Genomic DNA, 16,365 nt, shown 5'->3' with positions numbered 1-16,365 from the left:
TCCCGCATGTCTGCCTGCCTCATTACAGCCTACCTGGCCAGAATGGTTTCAGTCACTGAGCAATCCTCCCGGCTTAGGCTCCACAGTGCTTGGATTACAGGCATGGGCTACTACTGTCCATGCCTTGTTACTAAAACTTATCTTTATTTTATAAGTAATATAATAAAATTCTATTTTATCGAAATTTAATTAATCTAAACTACGGCTTATCATTAAGGGCTTGCGAGATGGCTCAGTCAGCACAACAGCTGCTGAATCCATGTAAACAGCCGTGGGTGGAGGGGCACAAATGTCTGGGAGGCAGAGACAGGAGGATCCCCAAACCTTGCTGGTTAAATTAGCATGCTCCAGGGTCAGTGAGCAACCTTGTCTCAAAAGATAAGTGGAAGGCCTGTGAGAAGCTCCAGTGGGTGAAGACACTGGTGCCAAGCTCGATGAGCTGTTTGATAACCAGTACCCACACAGTAGGGAGAACCGGCTCTCATGAGTCTTCCTCTGACCCCCAAAGACCCTCTGTGGCTAGCACGTATGCACACGCACACTCCCCCTACGCACAAAATAAATAAATGTAATAAGAAAGAATAGTAGAGAGTAATTAAAAACACATACCTGGCCCTGACCTCTCGCCTTCATGTGCATGTTCATGGGTACATATATTACATCCTCCCAATTATCTTTAATGATTTAAAATCAGGTCAGTCCTAGACAGTGGGCCCTCGGCTGGCTTCTGACTGAGGGCTGCGGTGTGGCAGCTCTGCTACAAACTCAGTGACTCCAGCAGAAGGACACGGCCCTTTGCTTCCTGTCAGAATGTGCAAGTTATACAGACACGGAGCAGCGGCAGTTAGTTTTGCTTTCTGTCAGAAATAAATAGCCACAGACTGAAGTGAAACTGTAAGTAACCTCTAATTAAAGAAATCAGGTTTAAGGATACTGTGGTTAGATAATTAGACCCTTAGCAAGAACAAATTGCCTGAACTGCAACAGTAGGTTTATCAACGACATCGAGAGCTGCAAGCCGTATGGAACTGTTTTGACCGAAAGACAGATGATTTTTTTTCAGAGACTTAGAAAAAAAGACGCTAGAGTGCTGATAGATAAATTAATTAGCTTTGTTTTGAATACAGCCCCGAGATTCTCAAAACCTTGTTTACTTGATAGTCTCAACCTCCCCTAAAAGGACATAAGGAATTGTGGCTGCCATCTAGTGGAGGCTTTTGGAAGGCACAGGGACAAGGAGAATGGAGACATTAAGTCTGAAAGAGTCCACACGGAATGACCCATTGCTCCAGCCGCATATGTAGCAGGGGATGCCATTGTCTGATATCAATGGGAGGAGAAGCCCTTTGGTCTTGTGAAGGGTCTGTTCTCCAGTGTAGGGGAGTGCCAGGGTGACTAGGTGTGAGTGAGAGCATCCTCATAGGAACAAGGGGATGGGGGGAGGGGGAATGGGAGGGGGGAGGGGATAACATTTGAAATGTAAATGTATAAAATATCCAATAAAAATAAAATTTAAAAAAAAGGCTAAGGAGAAAACAAAAACATAAAAGGATATATACTGTGTCATTCATTCATTTATCCTCCAATACACTTAAGTGCTCCCACACTCTTGACACACTTTGAATTCAGCAGAGAGTAAGCAGCCTTTTGGGGCACATATTTTTGTGAGATAATACAACTTCTTTGAAGAAAGGACTTGAAGGTTCTAAGTGACTTATGGAATCCTAACTGCTTAGAAGCTGTTTCATATACACCGTCCTTAAAGAATACGCTGAGGTAACTGGGTGACTGATTACCACCAACTTCAATCAAGTCACAAAGATCCCCCTGGGTTCTGAAACTTGCCCTTGGTTCATGATATGCTTTAATTGTCCACTGTCTCGGCCCCCAAGGGTGCTCAGCACTACAGGAAGCAGGAGATGGAAAGAAGACTGGGAAGATGTGGGATCTGGACGCAAGCCCCAACACCCTGGCTTTTGTTCCTGCCTTTCGGCCTCACCGAGACTGTACTTGGCTTCTCAATGGGCTGGTGAGAGATGTGCCATAAGGGTTTCTGTGAAGGTTAAATAACAAAACACTAGACCACTGGCAGTCCCCAGTATCAGCCTCTGACCTTCAAGTCTGTGGACCTGAACAAATCCCCTTTCTATGCAAACAATGAAACAGTCAAGTATACCTTATTTCATCATTAGCTTAAATTTCTACCCAAAATTCCTACCAAAGCTTTTAAATTTTGCTTGTTTATTTTTGAGACAGAGTCATACGTCGCCTTGGCTGGCTAAGGCTACATGAAAGTGCTGATCCGCCAGTCTTTTTACTTCCTAAGTGCTGGGATTTCAGACGTGTGCCACTACACTTGGGTTGCAGTTTTCATTTTATTTCTTCTTATGCAACAGTGGTAAAACATAAGATTGTATATGCTTGTTGTGTATGCAGTGCGGGTATATCTGTGTGTGTGTGTGTGTGTGTGTGTGTGTGTGTGTGTGTGTGTGTGTGTGTGCGTTCCTGCATGGGGGTAGGGCAGAGGTTGACAGCAGCTGTCTTTCCTTGACAATTTTCTACTTTTTAATGTTTTGAGAGAATCCACACCACACACTTATTTTGTTTGTTCAGGTTTTTGTGCTTTGTTTTGTTTTTTAAAGACAAGAATTCTCTGTGTAACAGACCCTGGCTGTCCTGGAACTTGCTCAGTAGAGCCAGGCTGGCCTCCAACTCACAAAAATCCACCTGCCTCTGCCTCCTGAGTGCTGGGACAAAAGGTGTGCGCCACCACCAATGACTACTACTATGACTACCATTTCTTCTTCCTCTTCCTCCTCCTCTCTTTCCCTCTCATCTTCTTCTTTAAAGACAGGGTTGGTCCTCACTAGGTAACCCTGACTGACTTGGGACTCACTGTGTACATCAGGCTGAGCTTGAACTCTCAGGATTTTTCTGCTTCTACCTCTCCACTGAGCCTTACGTACACCTCTTAAAAGACAAACTCTATAACCAAATTGCCCCGGAACTTACAGCAGTCCTCTTGCCTCAACCTTCTAAGTGCTAGGATTACAGGCGTGAGCTACCATACCAACCTTGGACAATTTTTTGTTTTGTTTATTTTTATTTTATTTTGTTGGGGGGGGCAGGTGGCACAGCACGAGGCACAGAGTGAAGGTTAGAAGACACTTGGAAGGAGAACTTCTACCACGTGGGTTCTGAATACCAAACTTAGCTTATCAAGGTTGGCATCAAATGCCCCACCAATGATCCAGCTCCACCTCTTCAGTCTCTTTGTTTGTTTTTGTGGGAATTAATTTATCGTGTATGAATACATATATATATGTATATATATATATATATATATATATATATATATATATAGAGAGAGAGAGAGAGAGAGAGAGAGAGAGAGGGAGGGAGGGAGGGAGGGAAGGAAAGGGAGAAGGAGAGGGAGAGGGAACAGAAGATAACTTTACGTTCAGTTCTCCCCTTCCACTATGTTGGTTCTGAGAACCAAATTCAAGTCATCAGGGGCTTGGTGGCAAGCATATTTCCGGCCTGAGAGAGCACTGGTCCTCACCCTTGGAGTTTTAATTTTATTTCTTGCTCTGTAAATTGGTAAGTTTAGGGTTTGGTTTTGCTTTGTCTTGTTTTAACAGAGTCTCACTCTATGGCTCAGGCTGGTCTGGAATTCACAGCAACCATTCAGTCAGACTCAAAGTGCTGTGGTTGAAGGCGTGATTCACCATATCCAACTAAATGTATTTATTTGAGCACATGTGCATATGTTTGCATGTGTTTGCGTGTGTGTGTGTGTGTGTGTGTGTGTGTGTGTGTGTGTGTGTAGCCCCAACAGTGACGTCAGCTATCTTCTCTGGTCACTGTCCTCGTTACTTGTTGAGACATGGCCTCTTGCTGAACTGAGAACTCACCAATCCCAGCTGGTCTAGGTAGCTACCTTGCCTTGGGCATCCTGGATGCTGGGATTATAGGCAGCTGCTACGCCTGCCTGGCTTTTATGTGGGACCTGGGGATCTGGACTCTGGTCACTGAATCATCTTCCCAGCCTTAAACTTAAGGTGTCTACTGTCTTTATAGCATCGACCTCCATGATCACAACAGCGCATAACACTACGGCTGGCTTCTCGCCTGGTGCACGTGTCTGGCTGGCCTCTCCTCTTCCAGTCCAGTCCTGCTTCTTATCTCAGCAGGGCAGACAGTGGGGCTTTTGTTTTTTATCTTTAAATTTTTTAACAGAAAGCTTGATAAGGCTTCCTATCTACAAATCTACAATTCAGGATAATGCCCATCAACGTGCAGCAGCCCATGCCTCTCTGGCAGCCCACCCTGGAGCATCAGGGCTCTGGTCCTAATGCCATTTTTGCCAGGACACCCCACCCTCCACAGTAGTCCTAGTCATCTTTGGCTTCACTGTAAATGTCATTTTTCATGAGTGCGTTTCCTAGCTTGGCACCGAGATGAGGACAGACCATAAGGTAAAGACATCTTGTTACAGAATTAGTTTGCACATTAGGACAAATGTGAAACATTATTTTCCAACGGTTCAAAGTAAATAGGATGGTTACTCTGAATACAATGGAACAACTGTGAAACTGATCAGAAACTGCAGAACTGGTTCATCAAGAGATTCTCAGGAGACTTAAAGAAATCTCTAAGCCCCTTGGTATTTAGTTCAAAGAATGCCAAAGGCGCATGGCTGAAGAATACTTAACACAAGGATGCTATTCTTTCAAGTACCATTTCAGACATCTTTAAAAGGCATTTATGTAGCTGGTGAGATGGCCTGCCCTGGAAGCAAATGGCCAAAGGAAAGAAGTGACTCCCAAAAGTTATCCTCTGATCTCCACATGGCCTAAGAACAGCGTGTGCTCACACACACACACACACACCCTCTACATACAATAAGTGAGTAAATAAATAAATAGGGCACTGATCTGACACCAGGAAGATGGTACAAAATAAAAATTCAATTATGAAGTGACACATCGAATTAGGCCAAGGGTACTTTCCTTTGGCTCCCTGAAGGGGAGGCACTAAACGTCTGCCTGCTGCCTGCCTCCTGCACATGCTTTATGTGTTCATACGGTTCACACAGTTTTGAGGTTTGGATAAACAGTCATGATATACTCGTCCTTCTGCAAGAGTTCTACTATAATCAGAGATTCTAGGCAAAAGCCGGAGTTCTGGCAGCCCCCAACAGACTAGGCATGACTGCCTGTCAGAATAAATCAATATAAGGGACAAATGGTGGTGAAAATGGAGAAGAGAGATGAATTCAAACGGCCATATTAGGGAGAGAACAGAGTTCAGTGTCCATGGCTGGAGAAATAGCTCAGAGGGTGAGAGCACTTGGTGCTCTTGCAGAGGACCAGGGTTTGACCAGTACCGGCATGGTGGCTCACGAGTCTCTGTAACTCTAGTTTCAGGGGCACTCAAGAGGGTGACGAGAACCTTGGTCTTTGAACCCAAGAAAGAAGTTGAGATAATGATAAACAAAACGGGAAAAGGACAGGAAATGCCGACTTTAGTCACTGCCTGACAGAGATGACTCAGGGAATGTTTGAGAAGGACAGAAGGAAACCCTGAAAGCTTTCCTGCTGTAATGATGAGGACCTCTGGAAGTTTCCACTCATAAACATGAAGGGCATCAGCGAGAATGCAGCTGATGAGCTACCACAAACAGAGATGAGGCTGGCGGGGACGGAGGGACCGACATTATGAAAAAGACAGACCGACCTCACACAGTGCTCAGCGTTTCCAATCGACTGCACACACTCGTGACTGGACTTAGCGTCTGCGAAATCTGACTTCCAAGAACACAAATCCACTTCAGCCACGACTGTCGATCTCTGTTAGCCTTTTTGAAGTTTTCTTTGATATTACCGTTCTTTGTAAAACCTTCTACTAATTAATTCTAGGAAGCTAAACAAGAGAGCATTAGAATGAACAGAAGAGGTCATTTGTCGTTTTGTTTTGTGTTGTGCTTTCAAGACAGCGCTTATCTGTGTAGCTGGAACTCACTCGCTCGAAGAGCCACCCGCCTCTGCCTCCTGGGTGCCAGGATCAAAGCTGTGAGCCACTGCTGGCCCAGACAGAAGAGGCCTTAAAGTCTACCTGTGAAATATTCTTATATCATATTTGTCCTCAGAAGTGCAGACACAAAATGACCTGTTTATTTACAAATGGGGGTGGGGAGTAGGGAAGGAAATGAGAGAGAGGCGTGTGTGCAGGTCATATATGTGGAGGGCAAAGGGCCTGTAAGACCTGGTTCTCTGCTTCCACCATGCTGCAGTCAGGAATCAATCTCAGGCTGTCATGTTTAGCGGCAAGTACCTTCACCTGTGAGCTACTTTGGTTGTTCTTCAATAGCTCCTGCTTTTAGTTGACATCTGAGTAATTCTTTTAAAATTGTTACTGAAATTATTATTTTGGTGTATGTTTGTGTATGTGTGTTTATGTTCATGGAGAGGCCAAAGGTCAATGCTGGGTATTGTCTTTTGTTGAGGCAGAGTCTCTCAATAGGACCTGGAGCTTGCCAATTAGGCTAGTCGGGCTGGTTAGCCTGTCTTGATGGCTCTAGCACAGGATTTCATGTGTGTGGTGCCACATTCAATGATTGACATGGTTTCTGGAACTCAGACTCAGGTCCATGCTTGCAGAATAACACATCACCAACTGAGCCATCCTTCCAGCTCCATTTTTCTCTTACAAAACACATCAGGGACAAAGGAAATGGCCCCATTGGTAAATTACTCACCATGGACACATGAGAACCTGAGTTTGGACCCCCAGTACTCATGTAAAAACCTTGGTGTGGCAGCCTACATTTTAATTCTAGTGGTGATGGAGACAGGGGGAGATAGGGGGATCACTGAAGCTCATTGGCTAGTTAGTCTAGCTAAATGGATGCACTGCAGGGTGGGAGACCTCGTTTTAAAACTTAATAATAATGTGGAAATTGACTGAGAAAGACATTCAACACGGACCTCCACTTTCCATATTCGTATGTGCGTGTGTCCCCACCCATACACACACACATGCACACTGATAAGACACACACAGAGACTGCTTTAAAATAAGCACACACTCTGAAATTTGGCTATATAGTAATGCTGTTTTGTCTAAAAGCCTTTCTTACTTATTAAAAAAGAGAGAGAGAAAAAAATAAACGAATAAAATTTAAATCCAGATTCACTCATAAACACGGCCAAACCCTAACAAAATATTACCAGGCAAAATCTAACTGTGCTTTGGATAACCAAGTTAGGTTTGTTCCAGGAAGGAAAGAGTGTGTTAAAAATAGGCTGGGAATGTGGAGCCCTTGCCTCGCATGTGGGAGGCTCTGGATTTAATCCCTAGCATCGTAAACACACAGATAACCCCAATATAATTCACTACACCAATTAATGAGGAAAAAGAAAATCATACAATCATCTCAAAATATAAAAATCAGATAAAACTCTGCATCTGTTCATTACCAAAATAAAGCACTCTTTGAAAATAGAAATAAAAAGGAAGTTGATTAACTCGATTAAATCTATAAAACCAAACTCATCTCTACTACATGACAGCTATAAGTACTCTCTTTGAGATTACTAGAATACAAGAGTGCCTGTTACATGCCTTCTACTCAGTACTGTACGAGGGATTCTAGTCATCATAGTAAAACCCTTTGCTCCCCCAAAAGCACAATTAATTCTGAAAAGCTGAAAGGTAGAAAGAAACAAAGTCACCATTATTTGTATATTATAAAATTATTTATAGAAAACTCTAAAAAATTGAATACAAATCATTAGAAGCAATGAGCATGTGAAGAAAGGCAAGTACACTACAGTGCAAAAGCCAACAATATTTCCATACACTACAACCAACAGCTAAGAAACATAGTTCAAAAAAGAGCTCACTGGCATGATAAGCCATTTCCAAAATTCACAGGAATTATACACTTAAAGCAGGAGGATGTTATGGAATACTAAATATGTCTTGAGAATTTTGTAGGAAGGAAGTCAGCATTTGTAACTGCAATGAAGTCCGTCGATTCCACAGGAATCAATCTGGTCAAGTGTACACTCCAATCCCTGCGCTCAGAGGCTAAGGCTAGCCTGGGCCAAGAGAGAGCTTAAGGTCAAGCTGGACTATATAGTGAGATGCTGTCTCATCAAACAAGATAAGACACGAAACAAAGAAACTAATCTAACAAATGTAACACCCTTTCCAGCTCCAAACTATAAACTTTATTTAAAGACATAAAAAGGCATTTTAAGAGAATGTGAAGAGACTATGTTTGTGAAGTGGAAAATTTAAGATTATAAAAATGTCAGTTCTCTCTAATTTGATCTTTGAGTTCAAGAAATCAGTAAAAAAAAAAAAAAAAGCCCAAAATTTTCATGAATCCAATGAGTTGATTCCAGAATTTGTAAGAGACAGGAAAGAATAAGAAAGAGAAGACACTCCTGAAAAATATCACTAAATCTCTATGGTAACTGAGAGAGGCGATTTTGGCAAAGGATAGCCAATTTGGCCGCAGAACATAATAAAGATCCCAGAAATCAGCCTGTGTACATTTGGAAGCAATGTTTCCCGATTTATGCAGTATCAGAGGTTGAACCCAGAGCACTGAACTCTGGGAATATTAATTCTGACAACGATAGCACAAATAATAGGGCCATAGGGAAATGATGTATTAACCCCCCTAAAGGAATTTGGAAACAAGTTATTGTTCAAATGTAGACTGGTGTGTGTGTGTGTGAGTGAGTGTGTGTGTGTGTGTGTGTGTGTGTGTGTGTGTGTGTGTGTGTGTGATTTGACATCTCACCATACAATAAAAATCCACTTCATATGAACTGGGACATATAGAAGAAACAGCTCACAGCTTGAAGAGACGTCAGTACACTAAAGAGCCATCAAGAGCTGTTGCACTGCACTGCCTTTTGTCATTTTGTGCCCTTAAATTTGAACAGATAAACTCCAGTATATTTTCATTCCCATGCCACGTGAATATCTAAGTTAAGTCCCTGGGTATTTCATTGCCAGAGAAGACATGGCAGCTACAGTGAAGGAATGGAAGGGCACACGAACAGTGGCAGATGTCCCAACTCCATGCCACCATGACCATTCTTTGGGGTACTCGTGTGGTATTTTGGCTTGAGGAATGCAGAGCAGTGCACACAGATATTTATGATGGTCGAGAGCAATCAGCACTGAGGTTAAGAGTTCCCACCAGAAAGCCGCATACAGCACAGCCCATGCAGGTATATACTTACACGATATGTGCAAGGTCAAGTGGTTTCTCTGGTTGCTCAGGAAAAACAGGATGTGGGGGTTCTCTGGAGGGTACACATCCCAAAGATTTACTAATTGCATGGCTCAGCTTCTTTGCAGGGGATTTCTGTGTCAAAGGAGAAAATAAGGAAATGAGACCTTTCAGAAGAGCTCGGTGACAAGAGGTGGGAAATAGCTTTTCAAGCACCAATCAGATTTCACCGTGGTCAGTGTTACCAGGCCTTGCAGAAAGGAACCAACATTGCTCTCGATGCCTTCTGTGGTTTCTTCGTCCCTACGGTTCCTCCCTTCCTTTGACCATAAGGCCATAACATCTAGTTATGGGGCTAAAGAGACATGTTCAACTTCCTCTGGATATCTCTACTTATTGGGGATTCCCTTTTCATAGGCTTCTGGGTCATTTCTGGTAGGATATTAGGTGATTCCCTACTGGAATTTTTTCGATGGGTACAATACAAAAAGGCTGAAGCAGATTATGTATGCAGGCAAATCAACTGCCTAAGCTATACTCCTTTATTTTCTTAAGATTTATTTATTTATTATATATAGGTACACTGTAGCTGTCTTCAGACTCATCAGTAGAGCCATCAGATCTCATTACAGATGGCTGTGAGCCACCATGTGGTTGCTGGGATTTGAACTCAGGACCTCTGGAAGAACAGTCAGTACTCTTAATCACTGAGCCATTTCTCCAGCCCCTAAGCTGTACTCCTAAATGCTAGAATAGTCCCAAGGCAGACAAGGCATTGTGGTGCAAGCCTGTAATCCCAGCACTTAGGAAGTAAAGGCAGCAGGATCGAGAGTTCAAGGTCATCTATAACTACCCAGTGAATTTGATGCCAGCCTGGGCTACATACGTCCCTGCCTTGAAACAAGGGGGGAAGAATATCTGGCAGTAAGAGTCTATGAATAAATATAAGCCCATATATAAGCAGCATTAGACCTGTCAGTATAAACGATGATTACAAGGTTCTCCAGGAAGGTAAGCAGCTCCTTTACCACATTTAAACCATGTCCACACTGAGTGAAGCCACAGTTATAGGGACCACAGCCCCTACTCTACAGCCCCAGTCAGCCTGCCTCCTGCATTTCTTTTTTAAAAAAGCTGGCAAGTAAACCCGGGGTTTCATGCTTCTGAGCTACATACATCCAGAGCTGAAAAATCCCAGAGGTGTTCCTTATACAGACTGTACACTATCTATCCAATTCCTTTTAAGTAACACGGCTGTCTGAGATTTTGGCATGATATTAGTGAAAAAAATAAGTCTGAATATTTAAGTCTGCCGTCTATACGATTTATTATCACACATTACACTCCGGATAGAAAGCACAGCTTGTGTGCAGCTATGGGTCTCATCAATCCTGCATCCCCACTTGCTACTTATTAGGCGGTACCCACTATGGAGCTCGGACTAGCCTGCAACTTGCAATCTTGCTGCCTCAGCCTCACATGTTGGGCTTATAGGTATTCATCACCATTGAACCTTTATATTCAGCTTGCTGTAGTATTTTTTTTTTTTTTCCGGAGCTGGGGACTGAACCCAGGGCCTTGCGCTTGCTAGGCAAGTGCTCTACCACTGAGCTAAATCCCCAAACCCTTGCTGTAGTATTTTAACAACACATGGGCTAGGGAGACAGCTCAGCAGTTGACAGCACTGACTGACTTCCAGAGGTCCTGAGTTCAAGTCCCAACAACTACATGGTGGTTCACAACCATCTGTAACAGGATCTGATGCCCTCTTCTGGTATATCTGGAGAAAGTGACGGTGTATTTATATAAATAAATAAATCTTTTTAAAAAATAGACAATTTAAAAAAACAACAACACATAATCACAAATCTGTTTTCCACTGAGACCATATAGGCAATGTCAAGTTACATATGAGGAACCCCGGCAGGAATGTTTAACCTGCCCCAGCTGCTCTCTACTTCTTTCCCTTTGCCCAACAAGTAGCTGCAAAGTGACACAGGCCCTCCCTCTAATCCACCACTGCTCCTAAACAGCAAGACCCTCTCTCTCACTGAGTGAGTCTCACAGGCTGACAATCCGCACCCCCTGAAAGCTAAAGAAGCCAGGTGGGGGTGGTGCATGCCTGTAATCCCAGTGCTCAGGGTTAGTGTTAAAGTTGGTGGATCTCTGACTTCAAGGTCAGCCTGGTCTACACAGCAAGCTCCAGGATAGCCAGGGCTACACAGAAAAGCCTGTCTTGGGGGGAAAAAATAAACAGTAAGGAAACGATACCATGTTCCACAGGCACACACGCATTCCCAGTCTGTATCTCCCTCATCTCCCACCTCCAAGGAGCACAGCGATGCATATCATGTCCCGTAGGTCTAGAGACCTTGGTACGAGCCGATTTCCCACCAGTCCTGACCTAAGACACTGGAGTACCTTTCCTCTGTGAAGATTTTCTCAGTACTCCATTGGTCAGTGATGCCTCCCCAGGCTACCCATGGCCCTGTGTGTATGTCCACCATCACACTGACCAGGTCACAGTAGTGAATTCCTTTTCCATATTTGTTAGACTCCTGCTTCTGAAGGGACCAGCTATGTCTTATTCACCTTTGCGTTCACAGAGCCTACTCTTAGGACAGAGCATGTGACTTGAACGTAATTTTCTCGCTTTATTTTCAGCTGTGTGTGTGTGTGTGTGTGTGTGTTACAAGTAGAAAACAACAGTGGAAATAAAAATCAGTAGCTTAGTTCACCTGCACAACTAATCTCCCTAATTTCTTGATTTGTTGCTATACGCATTAATTCATGCATCTAGATGAAACAGATTTACTTTACTCCATCCTGAACACTAACAGCCACGAAATCACAGACTTAATAATCATTGAAATAACCACATGGCTGTTGAAATAAGTGTCTGAATTTGCAATCCTTAATCATCTTAGCAGTAGTCTGTGGTATTCTTAAAAATACTGCTTTGAGTCAAGGCGTAAGAAGTGTATCCAGTTCTGCCCAGGCCAGATAAAAGTACTTGCCACCAAGACTGAAGACCTGTGTTGGACACCCCGGGACCAGATGGTAGAAGAGACTGATGCCCTCAGTTGTTCTTTGACCTCCACATACATACCACGACCTCTGCATCTCCCACACAAGTAAATAAATAAATGCTAGTAATAAAAAAGAGAGCATCCAGTTTGAAGCCTCAGAAACAAGCATAGGGCTAAGGACACAGATCAGTCATCGCAATGTTTGTCTACCATGCATGAAGCCCTGGGTTTGACCCCAATACCACATAAACGATGGTGGTAATCCCAGCACTCAGAAGGTACGAGTGGGAGGGTCAGAAGTTTAAGGTCATGCTTGGTTACTTATCAAGTTCAAGAGGGTATAAAGTGTGTAATATACTTTTAAAAGCCATAAAGATATGAGTTATCATGTCCATCCATCTAGTATTCTGCCTGGGAAACAACATAAGTCAGTCTGAAGGTTATGTAGGCCCTCCCTTGTCCCCCTCACACCAACCCTCCTATTGTCCTTGTAGGCACTGACATGGATCTTGTATTAATGAATTCCTTAGCTTTAGTGTTTCCACAAGTGTGTGCACTGTTACATTGTTCAGAAATTTTAAACCCTACAGAGGCTAGATGTGCATGCACACACGTTCAGCACCTTGCTTCTTTCACTCCAAATTGTGAAAATGTATCTACTGCGATTCACACATTTTCTTCACTTTGCAATGGAACTTTCATGCACTTTGCTGTAATTTAGATATTCATGCCACTGCTGATGAACACTTAGTTTGTTTCCATTTGGTCCTGTCATTCCCAATGATAGGGCAATACTGAGTTTTCTGTCTCATGATGCTTGGTGGCCACGCGTAAGAATTGCATAAGACTGGGACTATCGGCCTGCATGGCTGTGCACATTTCAGTGTGGGTAACTACTGCCAGCTCATTTGCTCTACAAATTGATTGCACTAACTTCCCATCAGCTGTGTGGAAGAGTGCCTGAAACTGCACATTCTCGTCAACCCGTGTCACTGCCAGACACTTTACCATTTGCTAGGACCGTGGGTAGTAAGTGGTGCTATGACTTCAACTTGTGATTTCTTCAGAACCAAAACGCCTGGGTAACGTTTTCTTTACTTGTAGGACATTTGTATTTCTCTGAAATATCTGTTCCCACTGTTTGTTAAGAAGTCAGTTTAGGCGGGTAGAAACTGGTGGGAATTATTTTCTCTTACTGGTTTGCTTTCTTTTCCTCCCCCACCCTGCCCAACATCTCGTGATAGGATTGCATGCAGCCCCGGTTATTCTCAAACTCATCACATAACTGAGGATGGCTTTGAACATGAAATCCTACTCCCTTCCCAAACCTGACCTATGCTACCTGGCCTGGCTCTCTTACTAGTTTACAGCAATTTTATTTTTGTATTTTAAATAGAAGAAAGTTATAGTGTATAATTTCCTTTAGGTTTCTCACTGTATTATATTTTTTGATCCCAATTTAGTATTCTAGTATCCTCATAACTTTTTTGTTAAAAAATTTCCCTTAGATTGTAAAGGTATCCCCCCGCCCCCCAGGTCGATTTATGAAGTCTTGGTGTTTACAGCTGGAGTGGAGCGATAGCTCAGCAGGAGCAGTACAGATACAAGTATGATGATGTGAATTTGACCTCAGAACTGACAGAAAATTAGAAGGAGAGAACCAACTTCCAGTGGTAAAGAACCAATGCATTCTTATTATTTATCTCTAGCCATTTTTTCCCCTTTTTTTCTTTATTAACTTGAGTATTTCTTATTTACATTTCGAATATTATTCCCTTTCCCGGTTTCCGGGCCAACATCCCCCTAACCCTTCCCCCTCCCCTTATATGTGGGTGTTCCCCTCCCCATCCTCCCCCCATTACCACCCTCCCCCCAACAATCACATTCACTGGGGGTTCAGTCTTAGCAGGACCAATGGCTTCCCCTTCCACTGGTGCTCTTACTAGGATATTCAATGCTACCTATGAGGTCGGAGCCCAGGGTCAGTCCATGTATAGTCTTTAGGTAGTGGCTTAGTCCCTGGAAGCTCTGGTTGCTTGGCATTGTTGTTCATATGGGGTCTCGAGCCCCTTCAAGCTCTTCCAGTCCTTTCTCTGATTCCTTCAACGGGGGTCCCATTCTCAGTTCAGTGGTTTGCTGCTGGCATTCGCCTATGTATTTGCTGTATTCTGGCTGTGTCTCTCAGGAGAGATCTACATCCGGCTCCTGTCTGCCTGCACTTCTTTGCTTCATCCATCTTGTCTAATTGGGTGGCTGTATATGTATGGGCCACATGTGGGGCAGGCTCTAGCCATTTTTTAAAATAAAGTTTTGTGCCCAGCAACCCTGTATTTTAAATATCGTAAAAGAATGCAACACAAAGTTTACCATTGTATTATTTATTTGTGTGAATGTGTGTGTGTGTGACTGCACTTATGCCATGGCTTTGTGTGTGTGTGTGTGTGACTGCACTTATACCATGACTTTAATTTGTGTGTGTGTGTGTGAGCGTGTGTGTGTGTGTGTGTGTGACTGCACTTATACCATGACTTTAATTTGTGTGTGTGTGTGTGTGTGTGTGTGTGCGTGTGCGTGTATGACTGCACTTATACCATGGCTTTAATGTGTGTGTGAGTGTGTGTGTGTGTGTGTGTCTGCACTTATACCATGGCTTTAATGTGTGTGTGAGTGTGTGTGTGTGTGTGTGTGTGTGTGTGTGTAAGTAATTTACTTCTATGTGTAAAAGTGGCTTGCCATGTTTTTTTTTTTTTTGCTTTTTGATGATTTTCTAACTTGTTGGATTAATATAAAGTAGAAACACTTATTAGTTTTTCTAGAATCTTTCTATAATACTGGCATTTTTCTTCTTTTGAATGTTTACTCATGCAAAGCCATTCAGGTCCAACTGTTAACTTTGTGGACACAGTTACTAATTCAGTTTCCTTTGTGGCCCCCACCTCCCCACCAGCCCCATTCAGTCTCCCTGCCTTCTTTGAGGCAGGTTTTGATATTTGCGCTAGCTGGCCTCAAACTCTCGATACTCATGCTTCAGACTTCCCAACTATCTGGGTTTTCCTCTCCATCTGGAATCAGTTTTGGCGAGTAATGCTGTCTTAGGAATTTGTTCAAGTCAACGAAGCTTTCAATACCCAAATGCATGAAGCTTTTTTTTCATTGTTACTGACTTTTCAGCGAATATAATCTATGTCATATGAATTCTCTCTTGAGGCTTCTTTTATGTGTTTGCTGAAGATAAAATCAGTAAATGGATACATTCAAATTTATAATTTTATTTTATTGTGTGTGTATATATACACACACGTGTACACATGGCGGGGTACATATACGTGTGCAGGTGCATATGCACCTGTATACACACGTGTATGAAGGCCAAAGGACAATCTCCTTAGGAGTTACACCTCCTTTGAGACAATGCCTGGCCTACACCAATCAGGCTAGAGTGCCTGGCTAGGGAGTCTTAGAAATGCTCCCAGCACTATACCCTGGGGACTGGGCTTGTGCTCTTAATTAATTTATTATACATATTTTTATATATTTTATATCAGAGGAAAACTTCCAGGAGTTTGTTCTCTCCTTTCACCATGTGAGTCCAATGTATAGAACTTTGGTGATCAGGCATGGTGACAAGTGCCTTTACCACTGAGCTACCCTATAGGCCATTGGTTTTAATTTTTAAATAATTTTTGTTTGGTTTTGGGGTTTTTTTTTCTGGTGTTTTGTTTGTTTGTTTGTTTGTTTGGTGACATGGTTTCTCTGTGTAGCCTTTGCTGTCCAGGCTGGCTTCTAACACAGAATTCTGCCTGCTGTCTGTCCAGTGCTAGGATTAAAGGCTCATGCCAACACTGCCCAGCTAATTTTTAAACCCTATGGTTAGTTTATTACTAGGTGCTATCACTGTAGAATTATCCTTGGTAAGTCATATCTCTGGTAAGAGTGCTTTAAAATTGTGATAAAACATATATCATAAAATTCTACCATTCTAACTTTTCTAATAAAAATTTTACCTTAAACTACTAAGATAAATGTGATTTTACTAAATGTCCCTTTATTAGTACTTGGTTTGCTATGCCTTTTTTTTAA

General features: G+C 42.7%; 1 protein-coding gene across 20 annotated transcripts in view; it reads right to left on the bottom strand.

The window, feature by feature from the left end:
- The window catches only part of Dtnb (dystrobrevin, beta), a 196,986-nt gene that overhangs the window by 83,940 nt on the left and 96,681 nt on the right, over nucleotides 1-16,365 (bottom strand). For 19 of the 20 annotated variants that reach the window (XR_010052110.1, XR_010052111.1, XR_010052112.1 and 16 more), the window contains one exon: nucleotides 9,267-9,391. Coding sequence is in view for 9 of the 20 variants with exons in the window: in XM_063262066.1 (XP_063118136.1) it covers nucleotides 9,267-9,391 (125 nt within the window). In the remaining 11 variants the exon portion in view is untranslated. Of the gene's footprint in view, nucleotides 1-609; nucleotides 1,370-9,266; nucleotides 9,392-16,365 lie in introns of those variants that run through there. The other variant, XR_010052115.1, reaches the window with a different exon arrangement.

The sequence above is a fragment of the Rattus norvegicus genome, chromosome 6, assembly GCF_036323735.1.
Source record: "Rattus norvegicus strain BN/NHsdMcwi chromosome 6, GRCr8, whole genome shotgun sequence".
Lineage (NCBI taxonomy): Eukaryota > Metazoa > Chordata > Mammalia > Rodentia > Muridae > Rattus > Rattus norvegicus.
This window is presented reverse-complemented; position numbering and strand designations above follow the sequence as displayed.